General features: G+C 38.9%; 1 protein-coding gene across 4 annotated transcripts in view; it reads left to right on the top strand.

Moving 5' to 3' along the window:
• ADAM22 (ADAM metallopeptidase domain 22) overlaps nt 1-17,647 on the top strand; it is a 245,454-nt gene that overhangs the window by 220,302 nt on the left and 7,505 nt on the right. The window contains exons 28-33 of one of the 4 annotated variants that reach the window (XM_089917606.1): nt 1,968-2,068; nt 2,414-2,480; nt 4,703-4,813; nt 7,038-7,124; nt 8,443-8,472; nt 12,822-12,945. In XM_089917606.1, coding sequence (XP_089773732.1) covers nt 1,968-2,068; nt 2,414-2,480; nt 4,703-4,813; nt 7,038-7,124; nt 8,443-8,472; nt 12,822-12,945 — 520 coding nt within the window. Of the gene's footprint in view, nt 1-1,967; nt 2,069-2,413; nt 4,814-7,037; nt 7,125-8,442; nt 8,473-12,821; nt 12,946-17,647 lie in introns of those variants that run through there. The other 3 variants (XM_089917605.1, XM_022585104.3, XM_022585112.3) reach the window with 3 other exon arrangements.

A 17,647-nucleotide genomic window follows, 5' to 3' on the forward strand; every position in this document is an offset into this window, starting at 1 on the left:
TTAATTTTAAATTTATCAAGCTAAGCTTGGTGTGAAAAAAAAAGATTGCTTCTCTGTGAATCATATATTTGAATATTACAATTTTGCCTTTCATTCCTGGAATGACTAATTCTAGACTTTATAACTTAGAGCTTGGTTGCCAAATTAATTTAAGCATATTTAATGTTTGCCTGAGTTTTATAACAGTCCAAATGGGGTTAATATATTATTTATATGTCTTAAACTTGGATGCTGTATTCTTGCTCTAGGATCTTAAGGTGTATAAGACCATTTAAAATTCTGCATGCTTTATAACTGCTTAATAAAATAAGCTGACAGAAGAAATAAATAGTTGGAATGTTCTAGGAAATGAGACCTACATTCACATTGAAAAAAGCTAAAATATTCCTGTGGAAGAGTTTCTTTAAACTTATTGGTAGGGGTGTAATATATAGAAAAAAAGATTTGATAGCCCCCTGCATAACTTTGGGCACAGTAGTTACTTTGTAGACTGAAAGGGAAATTGCTAGTTTTTTGAGAAGAAACATGATCTCTTCTGGAGTTCTAAATAGAGTAAATACTCTGTAAAAATTCTGCAGTGGATCTCACTCTTTATAAACATCAGGAAAAAGAATAGAAGGAATTAGTGAGATCTGGGAACTCTCTGTGGAACTGTCCTCAGCATGAAGGATGTTTTTACTCAAATAACATAGCCTAAAGCAAAAGTAAAATGATTAGTTTCTGCATAAGGAGTACAGTTCTATAGTAGGATGTTCAAAAATTTTATTCTTTTAATTTATTGGGGAGTTTTTGGCTAAGAGAATAAGATTTACTTAAATTCTCTCACTATATAATTATTTTCTTGGTCAAGTATTTAATTTTAAATTAAATAATATGGTAAAGAAGTGTAGAAATCAATGAATTCCAGCAGAATTTCTGTTGTTCTTTTGTACAAAATAGGAGTCATTCTATACTTAGCAAATGGTGTTGAAAAATCTAGGGAATTATGTAATAATTGTGCTAAGTTCCATTTATTTTCATTCATCAGTAGAAAGTTCCTTTTAAAATAGATATTGTTAGCAATTAACTGGTATGATACGTGGAAAAGATTTAAAGTCCAGTGCTATTTTCTAAAGTACTTCAAGAAGAGCTTAAAATATCAATTTGAATCATTACCAGATTTTAGCAAAGTCTCAATGGGTTTTGACTTTTAAACAGTTAAATATTGTACCAAATTATGTGACTCCTCCTAAGTATATGTAGTTTGTCAAAATGCTTTTCTTATGTGGTACAAGGTGGGTATGTAAATTTTGCTTCTTGTAGACAATTCATTTAAAGACGGCAGGACACAAAGAGCAGAAGGTCTTAACGGTACATGGACTTTGTGAGAGACACCTCCATGATAAACATCTGACTCATTTCAGTTATTGGACAGTTAACCAACAGTGTCATGTTTGGGGGGAACATATTTGTGGAGAAAAATGCCAATTCTCAGAAAATAATTTTGTTGTTTAAGAAAACCTAAATATTACTTTGATAAAGGCAGGTTCAATTGAGCAAATCTTAATGAAATCTCTTGGAAGTCCATGTTCTCATAATATTTGAATGGAAGCCATTGCTTTACAATTAAGAAACATCTATGGTGGGACCCCATTATAACTCTGTTGCGTGGGTTATGTAACTGAAATATGTAGTGAATTTGCTATATATGGTTCTTGGGAATGTAATTGGCTTGCCTTGCATCCTGATACTTTTCAATTACAAACTCTTGTAATGGGGTTCCATTGTATTTGACTTTTCTTAAATTGAATGTTGTGTAATTCTGCCTTCTTCATGAAGACTTTCATGTTCTCTTCATTCTTTCATTTCAGATTTTTTCTTTCTTGATTTATTTTAATGCACAGTAATGCTTAGAAATGTTGCTTACTGATTTCAAAACATTCATTTGATTATATTTTTGAACAATATATATATATTTTCAATTTCAGGTCAAATGGACTCTCTCATTCTTGGAGTGAAAGGATTCCAGACACAAAACATATTTCGGACATCTGTGAAAATGGGCGACCTCGCAGTAACTCTTGGCAAGGTATAGGGCAGCATTCTGAACCCATCTGTCCACATAACCTAAAGTCTATATTTTGTGGTTCCTGGTTGTAAAGACTTGTTCTTTTTTGTTAGGTCTTAAGCTCTTCTCCCAACAGAGAGGAGGGCATTTATTATGAGAGAATCCAGTTCTTTTTTCTTGGATGGGAAATGATGGGATTTGGTAGCACCAGCTCACTGGACACATTGAGAAGGCTGCACAATGCTCTAACGCCCTCTGTTCTGGGCTGGTGCTGGTTGTGAATTGCACCCACTTGAAATACCGTAATTAAACACACAGTGATTGTTTTATTTATATTCAAATCTAGCCATAAACCATCTTTTTCAGGTAACCTGGGAAGCAACAGAAAGAAAATCAGAGGCAAAAGATTTAGACCTCGGTCTAATTCAACTGAGTAAGTCTGAACCTCTAATGGAAAAAGACACTCCAAGGTCCTGTGCAATTAGTGTGAAAAGTTAATTAACCAGATCATCAAAGAACTGTAAACCATGCCTCTTGGTCTTGGTTTTGTCTTTTTAATTCTTTTTTTTTTTGCCGTTTTAAAATTAACCATGGCTTTTCTCTTTTACATAGGCATCTCCGCAACTGTGCCCAAACCAATACTCCTTGATAGTGGGGGTCTCACCCTCGCTGCAGGCTTTGTCCTCCAGTAACCTGCCATTGTGGTGTTTCAGTTCCGTTTGAAGGGAATTTTGATAACATTCCTTTCTTCTCATCACCCGGGGGTCCAGCCATTTAGAGGGGTCGCCCTTCCTCTTCCCAGTGTTAACACAACCTAGAAGCGTCAGGGGAAGATCCCCACTGTACTAGAGCATGAGAGCTGCTCACAGTGTGAAACCACCGCTCCAAGGGCTTCATGGCTGCCATCTAAGCATTCTCTCAGACTACTGGATATGGTTCCCTTTTAAATTTTCCTTCTGAGGACATTTAAAAGGGCATTTACCTAAACTTGCTCTTTAACGGAATCATTGTCACTAAATGCAACACTATCCATTTTAAATGATAGCCACACTTTTTTTTTTTTTTTATAGTGGGGATAGGGTCAGCAGTTACATTTAAAGTCATTTATAATGAAGTAAACACCATACACTTTTTTTGTTTGTTTCTCCACTTAAGAAAGTTCAAGCAAAACCAAGCTTCCTGAAACCTTTATCTCCCATCATGGAATAAAACACATCCTTAGTTTCCTTGTGGACCTTGCCACCTGGTTTTAATTAACTGTACTCTTTGCACCCACCTAAAAAAAAATTTTTTTTTTTACTTATTTCTCACTGCAGTGCTAGTGATGATTCCCTGCATCTCTGTTGCTTCTTCCTGCCTTAATACTTAAAAAAATCTGAATAGCAGGTATTTGTTAACCGCTTGTCAGAAACTCACGTTAGCTTTTCCATCATATACCCTGCCTTTTTCAGTCCAGGACAATAACATTGCCCTGAAATTTGGAGCTTCCTGCTGATGGTATTGTCTTGTAAGTGGCTTGTCAAAGTTTACTAGAGGATACTTTACCTTAGAAACAATAGATAGGTTCCAGTGATACCACTGCATGGTCCAGACTGGCATCATAGAACTCCATCACAAATAACTAATCCGTTAGAGTTTATCTTATACATCCCCAAAGCGCTTGAATGCTTTAGGGCTCATTGTGGATAAACTCTTCTTGGAATGTTGTTTGATTTGTTTTGCATGAGGTCACCTGGTAAGAGCTTCTTAGCTTATCTCAGTTGCTCACTAGAGTACAGGTAAAACTGCAGAATGTCCTTCAGAACTTCCTTTGTGTACTGTTTAGTGTTCTAACAGTATTTCCTATAACAAGGCTTTGAAAACTCTTAAGTGAACAACAACCAAATATCCAATATTGTATTAAAGCTATGAGTTTAGGACCCAAGGAACACTTGGCGTTTAGCAACATTTTCTAGCATAATCACTTATTTTTTTTAAAAAAAATTACGTATCATGTAACAAATATTATGATATATAGATACCCCTTGAGAAATCTTGCCTGTGAGATAATTATTACATTTAATAAGACATTATAATGAAGTCATCTTTATGAAGAAGTGTTCAGGACTCTCAGATTTTTCAGACTTTCAGATTTGGTTACATGACTCACGTAACCTAAATGGAGCCAAGTCCGTGAAGCTGATCACTGTTCTCACATTCTCACACACCTTATTGGTGGAACACTATGTTTTATTTTGTTTTTCTTAAAAGAAATCCTAATACACAGCATATCAAGAATTATGTCGACAGGTTTTTAAAATACTTTCCGTATTTGTTAAATAATCCCATTTGCTTCTGATATAGCAGTATCACTTGTGTAATTATAAGAGGAGCAGAATGACCACGGACAAACATCTCTTTTAAAATTTTTTTTACATAATGAGGTATTATCGGGTCCATTATTTCAGCATTCCCTTTAGTATCTCATCATCCCAAAGGATGATGAAGCATCAGGACATGAATGAAACCATGCCCCACAAATGCATACTCTGCTATAAAATGTCCTTGTTTATTGTACTGTTTTTCCACTCAAAGTTTTGCATCTTCCTCACTGTTGTACATGATGTAAAGAAAGTTTTTGGCTTAGACTTTGTATTATATATTGTGTTTTTACAGGAGGGAGCCCCAAGCACCTGAGCCTGGGCACTCCCTCGCCCCGACAGTCCCATCCCAAGGCATAAACCCAGGGGGCTCTGACAGCCCCCAGACAGGGAGTCTGGATCACAGGTCAGTCTCCACCTGCCCCTTCATTTTGGGCTGCCACTTAATCTGCCTCCAAGTCCCTTCCTTGGCTGAGAACAGGGTCATTTGATCTGTGACTGACCCCCAGCGTCTGCTCGGAGGTGGTCCTGGTCCAGCCAGCATCAGCTAATTTTCCTCTGCCTTTCCATCCTGGAGAACACAGAGAGCTCTCCTCTCCTGTCGAACGCATTTTTTTTTTTTTTTTTTTTTTTTTTTGCATGTTGCGCTATAAGCCAAGTCAAGCCACGTAGGCAGGTGTATCACAGTTTGATGAAATCCCATCACTCCAGTCAGCACTACCTAGAGATGTTAGGAGGCTCACTGTGAAGACACTTTCATGGGCACATCCCCAGAGGGAACTACAGTTGAGAGCTCTCTTCAGTGACCTCTAGTGAAGTGATCACAGCTTTCTGAGATGTTCCCAGACACAGAGAGAAAGGTCCACCATGTGCAAGTCAGGCCATGTAGCTGTAGGTTTCCTGGAACATCCATGGCTGTCCCTTAAAGCTTCTGAGATTGACAGTGAAAGGAACACATGTCTCCTTCTGGAAGTGGCCGACTGCCTGTGGGTGACTCAGTTTGCTGTGCGGCTGTGTTTCACCCGGTAACAGCTGCATGGGCTTTTTCTATGGTTTTCCCCAGGCCAGAGCATTCACTAGCCTTTATGTGTGGCTGCACTTGCTTTTTGACTTTTTTCTTTTTGTTCAGAGTCTCAGTGGAAATCTTTATGCAAGTTTTAATTGGCTATCTCTATCAAAAGCACAAGTTGGCAATGATTGTGGCTAAAGGCAAAAAGAAGTGCGAGTTGTTCTCAAGTCAGGGGACACTGTCTTAGCAAAAATGGTCGTGTAAGCATGAAAAACAATCAAGCCCTTCTCTCAGGAGGGAACTCGTGATGTTATTTTGTGGCGTACATTGGTTATAGCTAACAAGTTGAGGAAAATCACTATGGAAAATAATCTAATTTTGTTTGTTTAACTGTGGAAATGTATCTTGATTTAAATGTATCTACTAACTAAAACTAAATATGGAGGAAAGAAGCAGACTTTAACCACAAAAAAAGCAGTGTTTTTTATCACTTTCCCTGGTTTGTTTCCAAATAACTTTAAAAGTTTTATGGAGCTCGAATCTTTATTGTCTATAGCATCTCTAGAAGTTACCTTTTAAATGAGAAAACTCAGTAAAACCTCCAAATTCTTCCATGAGTGAATTTGTTGAAACTGTATTTATTTGACGAGGGCATATTCTAAGAGAATGTGATTTTGCTTGGCTCCCAGGGTAAAAATCAAAAGAAACTGAAAAAAACCAAAAAAAACCCAAAAACCCTTGCACTCATAATTTTACTGCCTTTAACATTTTTCTTTATGCAGTAATTCTGATGGAGACTTTGGCCAGATCCATCAGGGAAATGTTAACTAAGGTTGTTGTTATCCTCTGGCAGTCACTCCTTAGTGATCAGACACTTGGAAGGCAACCTGTGAGGGCCATTTCCTACTGGAAACATGAGTGTGGAGTGCACAAAGGGGAGGAAGGGACATCGCAGCTGCACCTAAGTTACTAAACCCACCTTCAAGAACATGGAGGCCTCTTGGGACCACACTTACTGTGCGCTGGGGCTCCAGGATCAGAAGAGTGGGTCCCTTTCTGCTCCTTATAGAGCCAGCTGGGTCACCTTTCTCGTTGACTCCAGCTTGGGATATGCTCTCAGGAGTGAGACAGAGGCCGTGTAAAATCTTTCCTTTCATATTGGAAAGAGAACGTGGCCCCTTTTAATTGTTCTTGGGGTGTTATATTCCCAAACACCAGGTTGGAATTGCAGCCATCTGAATATTCTCAAAAAGGCCCATTATCATTTGAAAACCAAGAAGCCAAATGAGTGGTGGCCTGGAAAAAGCCACTTTGGAGGTGGGTGAATGGGACTGCTGACAGATCTCTGAGAGAGAGCTTCTGATCCACTTTGGGAAACCACTGGAAAGGCTTTCCCTGAAAGGTTGAATGCATTCTAGAATGCCTTGAGCCTTGTTGTAGCTGAGTTTATTGCCATGTCATTGTACAGACTGCCTCATAATCACCCAGCATCCATCCTGGTTTATTTGCCATAGTCATTAGTGTTTGGAGGGTGAAGAACATCCTTGCTAAGCTTGTGCTGTGTATTTTCAGATTTTCTATCTTGTTCTGCTTTCTTTGTTCCTTCCATTGCTTTCTGCAGGTATTTAAACCCATGGTTCAAAAGAGACTATAATGTAGCTAAGTGGGTAGAAGATGTGAATAAAAACACTGAAGGACCATACTTTAGGTATTTTATAAATTAATTTTATATCCTTTTCAAACTCTCCCAGCACATTCAAATACTGTAGTGTGACTGGCTCTCTATCTTGTATCTCCCAATACAAGTTCCCATAGGTGGAAAGGGTCCTTGTTTATTTGCTGCCTTTTGATCTCTGTTTTTGGCTTCGTGAGCAAGTCTAGTTCTTTTCTGAACGTTTCAAATGAAGCCATTTGAAAGGGTTGCCATTTAGTGCATGTCCCTATCCCCATCTTGAGCTTTTTAGTAGCTTTCTCTTCATGCTATGCTATGTAGTGTTCTATGAGCATGAAACATACTTTCCACTAATAAAGAAGCACTATTAACCTGAACAATTTAATTTCTAGAATCTAGCGGTTTCATAATGCATTTTTCCTACTTACTGCCTGAAGAGTGCATAGTGCATACAAAAACTCAAGGAAAAACGTGAAAAGAAACCATATGAAATGTGGTGGAATTTTACTTTGAGTAAAAACACTGATTTGATGGAACTTGAAAATTGTTGAGATAATATTGACCACACGAGAGTGTGTGGAATGAGTTTAGGCTCGAGTTCAGTACAACCATTTGCTATCAGAGAAGGCTATGCTGGAAAAGGGTTTTACAGATTCTCAAAAAAGCATCTAAAGGAATTTTTTATTCCAGTAAGAATGTCGTTGTCTTACCCTTCAGATAGAACAGGAAACAGCTCAGAAACACGATCTTGATTCACAAGAGAGCAGACAGAATACTCCTACATTTTAGAAACTAGCAAATTTACTCAGTTCACTGCAGCTCATGTAACATTAGAGGTCAGAGAGAATTTCCACGGCTCTTAATGGCATTTTTTTCACTCTTTATAATATCAAACTGACTTCCTAGATGTAAACATCGACTTTATATCTGACTACTTTGTGGACAACTAATGTAAAGAAGCAATATAGACTCAATTACTACCTCTTCTGAACATAACTTCAACAATAAGCTTTCAGATTACTTATTACCATGACTTGGGTCAGCATTTATCAGATATCAAAATATGTATGTGTTTTTAACTCTCAGCACCCATATAAGGTGGACTTTCTCTTCCAGTGTACCATTTAGTTTAGACATGTATAGTTTGAGAAAATGATTAGACCTACCTGCGTTTTAATTTGATCCATACATTTGCATATAACCCAAGGGAAGCATAACCCCTGCCTGCTCACAAAAATACCTCCTGCTTTTATACCCCATCTTTCCCTCCTGCCCTGTCCCTCTGCTAATACCACTTCCGCACTGAACCTCATATACATACACTCACATTCAAACATCCCACCCTCACCTGTAGCTCCCAAGATGGCCAGCGTCAGGAAGACAGGTAAGATGATTTTGAATGTTATTTGGAATCTTGGCTCACCTGCAGTCCTATTTCTCTTTTCTCTTTTCCTCAGGCTTGTGGGCAGATTATAATTTGTATTAGCCGTGGAACCAAAACACAATGACTTTGGTCCCTTATGGGGTAGGGCTTATATACCTAAATGGACTTAGCATTTTGCAGCAGTAATTTGTGAAATGGTACTCCGGAAGAGTTGATTCACCTCCCTGGGTAAGCTGAGTAGTTTATGTGGCTCCCAGAGAAGAGTTCACATTTCTTAAAACCAGCCCCCAGGTCTGCCCAGAAGCTGCATGACTAAATGTAATTTGGATGGGGAAATGCTTCAGCTCCCCCAGGTGCACGTGCAAAGCTGCAAGGGCAATTGTAGAGGGTTCCTTTATCTCCTCTTGTAATATGAGATGTTGGTCCTACAGTGGACAGTCATAGGAAGAATTCCTTATTAAAAATCCATATTTATGTTTAAAGGCTAGATATAATTCAGAGGAGGGTTACAAGTTAACTGTCATTTTGGGGTTAATAAGGGTTATGCCTGAAAGACTTGGAAATCAACATAGAATTTTTGTGGAACTGGTGAGTAATTGAGGTATCCCAGGGCTTGCCACGCAATGATTCTAACGCAACAGAGTGAATTTCATCCACTGTCTGTCCACACCAAGCCTCATGTAGGAAGCACAGAGCATCCACACCTTGGCTTATGCTCTGCCAGGCCTATGGTTAAGCTCAGGTCTGCTTCATCTGCCGCCAGGTCATTCAGGGCTACCTCTCCTGCCAAAACCACCAATGAGGGCAAAGGTCACTTTATTAATCACCCACGGAGTGTGGGTTTGTGGCATCCTTATCAAAATGCAATGTGGGGACTTTGCAGAAAACTGGTCCGAAATACTGCCCAGCATTAAAAAAAAAAAAAAAATTATATCCATATCACTATGAAGAGCTAAGCAAATGCCAAAAGATTTTGAGCGATCAGAGTGCCTCACTTGGGCTCCCTTACCCAGTTCTCATAGGACAGCATTTGCTCAAATTGTTGTCAATATATATTCAGATCATCACAAAGGAGCAGGTGAGGTCAGAGTGAGAGCATTATCTTCTCATACCTAGATCCTGGGGGCAGTTCTGTTGGTGACAGTGCTTTACAAGCTCTTAGAAGGTTTCTTTACTATTGGGTATTATCCACTGGATTACTCACTTCATCAGCGGTTTGTGAGTTCTCTTCCATGATCTTGTGGAAATGCAGTAACTCTGGAAAGAAACTAATGATAATAACTGTCTGAGTGCCTGCATTGTTCCTTTATTTCTCACAACATCATGAGATGTAGGCATTCTTATTCCCTTTCTATGAAGCAAAAGAGTAACTCGAGATAGCACAGCCAGTAAGTGTCAGAACCCGAATTACAAGCCTGGCTCTGACTCCAAAATCTCTTCTTTTTCCATCAGACTACTATAAAATTTGCACATGAGCACAGCCGAGTGAATAGATGGTAGGCGTGTGTCCCACGTGTGTGACTGCCCTGGTTTTTGCCTGTTCTGGGGGACAGAAGTGAGATCGGCCTTGCCTATCTACAGAAGGCAAACCCAGGAGGTCTGATGTAGCCCCAAGACACACCACAATCCATTGGCACAGGGACGTACCTTCACTGTGTAATTCTAAATGGCACCCACTATGGTTATTACGGTTTTTAAAAACGCAGTAATGATAACGGTTAGCATTTGTCCAAAATTTACTTTGTAAGTGAATGAGCTGGGCTGGTGCCTGGTTTTCAGTGGAAGCCAGATTGGAACCACCAACCAAGTAGCCAAGGTCAGAAAAGAGCCTGGAGGTGGTTTTGAAGAAATGTCTTTCGTAGACATTTGTGAAATATGAAGTTTGTTTTTGTTTCCCCTAAACTGATTTACCCTGCCTTGTTCTCTACTCTTATTTTGACGCCTGCTCTGGTGCTGCCCATTCCCCCAAGATAATTCCCATCCCCCCAAGATAATTCCCTTGATGCTGTCACACACTACCCAACCTCACACCTGATGCCCCTTGCTCCTACTAAACTGTGCTGCTTGGTTTCTCTTCCCATTAGGGTCCAAAGTGTCAGTTAAACTAGTGTGTTAGTGTGAGAAGTAGTAAATGTGCAGTTTCTGTGGGGTTCTGGAGGACACCACTATGTTTTTTTTAAAAAAACTCATTGGCTTTGGCCAGGGAAAGCTATTTGAGGGGAAGACTGGACTTCCAGCACCCTCACCGGAATGGCCCTGTATGTATACAAAGCTGGTCACTTGGACCCATGGCCGAGTGAATGGCTGGCATGACTTTGAAGCTGTAAGCCAATAATACCTCATCCTCTGGACACCCACACACACTGCAGAAAATGAAAAAGAGGACTCAGTTTGTACGATCCCCTAAAGTAAACAAGATTTAGCTGTTTGCATACCTGACTCGTTTTTCTGAACATGGATATCTTATCAGTAGTGATTAGGCTAAAATCCAAACCCAGGTTAATATCCCTAGTTTTAGAAAGATATATTTAAATCTTTACGTACAAAAGTATGTGCTCATTCTACATATACTGAATTTGTTTCCTAAAGATCATCATCCTATTTGAAATGTCTTCCTAAAATTGAAAATAATCATGAATTTCTGAATTAGAAAAAGATGTGGTAGTACATTGCTTTAATAGTACTTTAAAAAAAAATAGTACTTTAGAGGATTTGAAGTACTTACATTCTAAGTTCCACCCATCTGCTCCACGATGGATAGCATTAATACAGCAGAGGTCAAACAGCTGCAATATTGTGACAGTTCGCATTAAGGAGTGAACATTTCTGGACATTTTCCAGAAACAGAGGAAACATTAGGAATTACAGATTTAAAGTAAACTGAATCACTCTTGAGTCTTAAAATTGAGCCAAATCTCAGGGTTTGTAGGAAAAATTATTTTCAAATCTTAGCTTGAATTTAGTGTCCATAAAATAGAAACTGATTTGAAAACTACAGCAGAACCAGAGCAAAGAATGATATATGGATAGGAACGGAAATTTTAAATCAGGGAGAAAAGGACATCTTCATTTGGTGCAGGCAGTACGGTAACTAGATCTCCCCCCTACAGAAGGCTACCACACCACAAGCACTCGCAGGCTGAGTCAGTCGCTTACAGCAGATGCAATGCACCCCACTGAAGTAGGTCCCTGTGCTTCAGCATGGCGGTGCCACCAGTTCAGTGATGTGGTCATTACCGCCTTGCACCAGAAATTGAGGAGTCATGGATGTGTAGTGGTGACATTTGTGAATGGGTAGCTACTGCCGAATTATCATGTTTATTTTTCATTGACACAGTGTAAATCGAGGCTTTTCACTCTCAGCTGTTTTTCTTTCACTTTAAAGACAAAATAGCAGATATGGTCTCTTCCAGTGCGCTCTGCTTAGTCACAAATATTACCACTGTGCATGCAGAATCAAACAAGAACAGCATAATGCACCAAGAGCTTATGCAGATCTTTCATATGGAATATCTGTCTCCACGATGAGAACACATGTTATCCAAATAGGAAGAGTTTTTGTTGTTGTGTTTGGTTTTAGTTTTAGTAAAATTCCAGTCATTAAAGTGTTGCCACCTTATTGACATGACAAGTATACCCTACATGAGTTACCAAGGTCTATGTCTATGGCTTAGAATCCTCCCCTATACAGAAATGATGATTGTAGGGACTAATCAGACCATTTTTGTATGTTCTCATCAGACTCTTTGTTTGGCTGGAACTCTGCACTCCTTACCGCTTGCATGTTTACTAATGTGTTATTAAAACCCTCGTATTTGCCTTTGTTCTTTCACAACTAACACACTGGCCTCTGAATGCATGAGTTTTGTGTAAACTGGTGTGTGACTTAGTAACTAATAAATGTATCAGTTGTACTTTCAGATCTTAAAACTATAATTGGAATTACTGCACTAAAAACATTTTTTACATTAAGTGATAAAAATAAGGTAGACTATTAATATATCGTACACTTAATTTACCACTATGAGCTCTTAGAGTATTTTTTGATCCCTTCTTCATTTTAGCTTTTTAAAAATCTATTCTATAAAAAACCTCATTCGTGGCTTTCTAGCTGAAAAGTATTCTGTGTACTAATATTTAAACAATCCATTGCAGTTTTGAAGTTAGGAAGATAAAATTCTAGCATTCTAGTGTTGTGAATGACAGAGTATGTCCCAGTAGTTAAACCTTTGCAGTAGTGGCCTATGAAAGTAGAAATCAGAGGGTTCTTTCTGAACCCATTTTTCAGATATTTGAAAAGATATTAGGCAATCACATAATATGTATTTCATGTGTTCTCAACGTCTCAGGACTTTATCTCCTGCCAAGTCTCCTTCTTCGTCAACTGGGTCTATTGCCTCCAGCAGAAAATACCCTTATCCAATGCCTCCCCTTCCCGATGAGGAGAAGAAAGTGAACCGACAAAGTGCCAGGGTATGTGGGAACTTCTTCCATATGCTAACATCCTCAGTCATGATCGTTTATCTGTGAGTTGATGTTTTAAAAGAGAGAGCCATTTTTCCTTTTTTTGTTCATAAGAACATGAGAAGAATTGAGTTTGGAAAATAGTAGATTCTTGGGGCTTTTGGGCCCAGATTTGTATTGGCAAATTTGTTTAATTATCGATGAATTCTAGAGATATTTGGCTTATATTAATTATTCACTGCTATATATTTACATCTTATTCATTGCAGCTAATATATTACAACCTGGAAGAGACAAAACAGAGAGTGTATTTTGCTTTATCAGTTTTTACATATACCTTGAAATGCCAGAGATTAAGTAAACCAGCCTCATTTCCATGCCCAGTTTGCTAACTCAGGCCCTTTGTTGGCTAATAACACCCAGTAGGATTTAAAAAATAGGAACCCATGACAGAAAGTCAGATCAGTGTCTTGGGGATGGGGGTGGAATTTGGATAACTGTACAAGGAAAGGAACCTTGAAAATCTGTAATATTAAGAGTATGGCGGGGGCTTCCCTGGTGGCGCAGTGGTTGAGAGTACGCCTGCCGATTCAGGGGACGCGGGTTCGTGCCCCGGTCCGGATAGGCCCGTGAGCCATGGCCGCTGGGCCTGCGCGTCCGGAGCCTGTGCTCCGCAACGGGAGAGGCCACATCAGTGAGAGGCCTGCCAACCACAAAAAAACAAAACAAAAAAAAGAGTATGGCCAAGGGTATGGTGAAATTTAGCAACCTTTTATTTAAAAAAAAATTAAAAACATATTTGGAATGTACTACTTTTATAAAAATGATTCATCAGAAGTTTCATGTAAATACTAAGTCCTCTTTTACATTTAAATTATGATTTTATTTAGTCTCACATCATTCCCAGAACACATCCATTATGTGAAATTTGAGATACAGTCAAGTTTAGAGAGGCAGACCAACCCTCAGAAACTTACGTGAAAGATATAACTAAAGAATAATTACCTTTATTGGTGTCCAGGCTCTGTTGTGGTCAGTTACACTATAATTTTGATCTTCTCAGAAACAATGTTGCAAAAAAATAAAGCTTTAAAAGCCTGGACAGATTTATCTGCTAGTGGGTCCTTGGTTCCTAGGCTTTTTGGTTTTGAAAGATATTTCAGAGCCTCTTGGGCCCTGAACTTACATTATGGGGTCCAAGGTAAACATGGATCATTCAAATTTTAACTTGATCAATTCAGAGTCAGTAAGAAAACATGTGCTGGTTAGATCACTATAATCGAAAAGACTTTAAAAACAATCGGTGGTATTTTATTAACCATACAAAAAATTACCTTCATATATTAATATGGGCAATGGTAAAAGATGGAAAGGAAGACGATAACTCAGATTCCCAGCACTCAGCTTTTGGCCTTAAAAAAAAAAAAGACTTGTGAGTAGGCATCCACTTGTTTGTGTTATAAGTATGTGGTAATGAAACGTTAGGCTGATGTCATTCCTTCCCTCCCCAGGGAATTGCTGAAGTAGAACACCTCACATTTTCTCCCTGATAAATTGTTTACATTGCTGTTTTGTTCTATCTAACTGGGGACATTCTTTTAACTGTTGTCATGCCAGGGTGCAGGTTTTTGGAGATGTTCCCACATGAGAGCCCATGAAAATGACATCCTCCAGAAGAAATGGCTGGCCCTTGACCTTTTCTCTAGGCTGACTGGGGCAGCTGTGAAGACTGTAGCCTTGGGGACAGTTGTGTGAAAGGTCTGCTTGGTTCTTGGTTCCCATGAGCAAGTAGCAGAATCCCATAGAATAGGCAGCCCCTGTCTCTGGCCTGTCTTTGTGGGCTGTGGACAATCTAACGAGCAGATCTTTCTATCAGCAAGCCTTCTGTTACAGCTATCCAGACACGGCCAAGGTCATGCCTATTCTTAAAAGCGATGGCTTGGCAATTCTTGGCTCCTTTTTCCTCACTGGGATAATCGTCACCTTCAGGTTTTCCCAGTGTCATTCCTTTGTTCCTCTCTTCTTTCTGCGAGCTGTCATTTATTATTTAATCTTCGTAACCATTTGTGAAGAAACTGGGCTCACTGAAGGTGAAGTCTGGACTCTTAACTACTCTGTATCATCATCTGAGCGTCAATCCAGGTCTTCTTTCCCTCAGACGCCCTGCACACCTCCTGCTTAACCATTCATTTTCACTTGTCTCCACCAACAGGTGTCATCCACACACAAAGATCCTCACAGTTGAGAGATTTGGTGTCTTTTTTTAATGAAAAGGACATATAAAGCGGACCTAAAGTAGGTAACAGAATATTTCCATGAAGAGTCAAGAGAACATATTAAGAGAATCTGTAGAGAAACATCCACTTAGTCACTTAGCTATTTCTCCTTTTTTTTTTCCTCAGAAACTCATTGGGTATCATACTATGACTGGCCCCAGATTTCCAGTAAAAATGGGATTTGGTTGGAAATTGGATGCAACCTATGTTACACTGATCTTAGTCTTTCTTTGTTCATGTTCATAATAATTATACCCACATCGTATTGCCTGGAAACGTATTTTATCAGCTTGATCTTTTTTCTTTTATTTTAATTGGCCTTCCTTCTCTGGTGAACTGAATTGCACTTATATTTGGTCATGCCAAACTTGTATTCAGTCCATTAAGGCAATTACTGAATATTTTAGAAATTAGATATCAATGGGGCTGGTAAAAAGAAATGGTGGCAGAGGCCAGGAGAGGGAAGAGGTGAGGGAATTACGACACTGACATCCTGCCCTGGATACATCATTCTGCTCTGATGTGTCCACTCCTGAGAGAGGACAATTGTTCAGCAGACGGTGATGGATTTGGAGAGTGTGTAGCCTGACCACAGGCCCAGAGCAATGATTTTTAATTGGGCGGTGGTGGTATTAATGGACTCACACTTTCCTGAGGTCAGTAGTTCTCAGCATTGACTGTACTGAATTGTCTGAAGGACTTTTAAAATATACTGATGCCTGAGTCCCACCCAGAGAGATTTTGATTTAGTTGGTCTGGTGTGCTGTCTAGGCAGTGGGATTTTTAAAACATCCCCAGATCATTGAAATATACAGCTGGGTTGAGAACTACTGTTCTAGATGGCTGTATCAGAATCCTGGGGAAAGTAAGGGTATGTGTAGTTTTAAAAAAATAATATTTTAAGTTATTTCATTTCAGACACAATATGTAATTTATTCAAAATTTCAAGTAATATTGGGTGGGCCAAAAAGTTCGTTTGGTTTTTTCCGTAAGATGGCTCTAGTAGCACTTAGTTGTCTTTAACTGCACTCAAAACAATTTTGTTGGATTGCATTGTGACAGCTGTCATGTCAGCGTGCATTTAAAAAAAAAGCTTATCAAAATTGGTGAATTTTTGTGTAGCCATTTTAATTTTTAAGATGGAAGAGAAAAGCAACATTTCAGCATATTATGCTTTATTATTTCAAGAAAGGTAAAAATGCAACTGAAAAGCAAAAAAAAGATTTGTGCAGTGTATGGAGAAGGTGCTGTGACTGATCGAACGTGTCAAAAGTGGTTTGTGAAGTTTTGTGCTGGAGATTTCTCACTGGATGATGCTCCACAGTCGGGTAGACCAGTTGAAGTTGATAGCGATCAAACCGAGATATTAATTGAGAACGATCAACATTATACCACGTGGGAGATAGCCAGCATACTCAAAATATCCAAATCAAGCATTGAAAATCATTTGCACCAGCTTGGTTATTTGAATCGCTTTGACGTTTGGGTTCCCCATAAGCAAAAAAAAAACCTTCTTGACCATATTTCCACATGCGATTCTCTACCGAAACGTAATGAAAATGTTCCCTTTTTAAAACAAATTGTGACAGGTGATGAAAAGTGTATACTGTACAATAACGTGGAACGGAAGAAAGTGTGGGGCAAGCGAAATGAACCACCACCAACCACACCAAAGGCAGGTCTTCATCCAAAGAATGTGATGTTGCATATACGGTGGGATTGGAAGGGAGTCCTCTATTATGAGCTCCTTCCAGAAAAACTAAATGATTAATTCCCACAAGTACTGCATACAGTTAAACCAACTGAAAGCAGCACTCAACAAAAAGCATCCGGAATTAGTCAACAGAAAACGCATAATCTTCCATCAGGATAACGCAAGACCGCATGCTTCTTTGATGACCAGGCAAAAACTGTTACGGCTTGGCTGGGAAGTTCTGATTCATCTGCCATATTCACCAGACATTGCACCTTCGGATTTCCATTTATTTTGGTCTTGACAAAATTCTCTTAATGTAAAAAAATTCAGTTCCCTGGAAGACTGTAAAAGGCACCTGGAACAGTTCTTTGCTCAAAAAGATAAAAAGTTTTGGGAAGATGGAATTATGAAGTTGCCTGAAAAATGGCAGAAGGTAGTGGAACAAAAGGGTGAATATGTTGTTCAATAAAGTTTTTGGTGAAAATGAAAAACGTGTCTTTTATTTTTACTTTAAGACCGAAGGAACTTTTTGGCCAGCCCAATATTAAATTAGGATGTGAGGGTTTTGTGTATTGAAAGGTGGCCGTTGTTAAAAACGTTGAGACTCAGGTTTAGAGGAAAAAGAGAACTAAAAATTAGAGTGTTTATTTTATCCATTATGAGACTTCGCATCCACAATCACATAAGTATAGATGAAATTACCAAATCTTTTTCATCTTTGTAGCTCAGAATATGTCTG

The sequence above is a fragment of the Delphinapterus leucas genome, chromosome 9, assembly GCF_059928025.1.
Source record: "Delphinapterus leucas isolate spDelLeu-1000000601 "Yukka" chromosome 9, BTC_Dleu_Yukka2, whole genome shotgun sequence".
NCBI classification, from domain to species: Eukaryota; Metazoa; Chordata; class Mammalia; order Artiodactyla; family Monodontidae; genus Delphinapterus; species Delphinapterus leucas.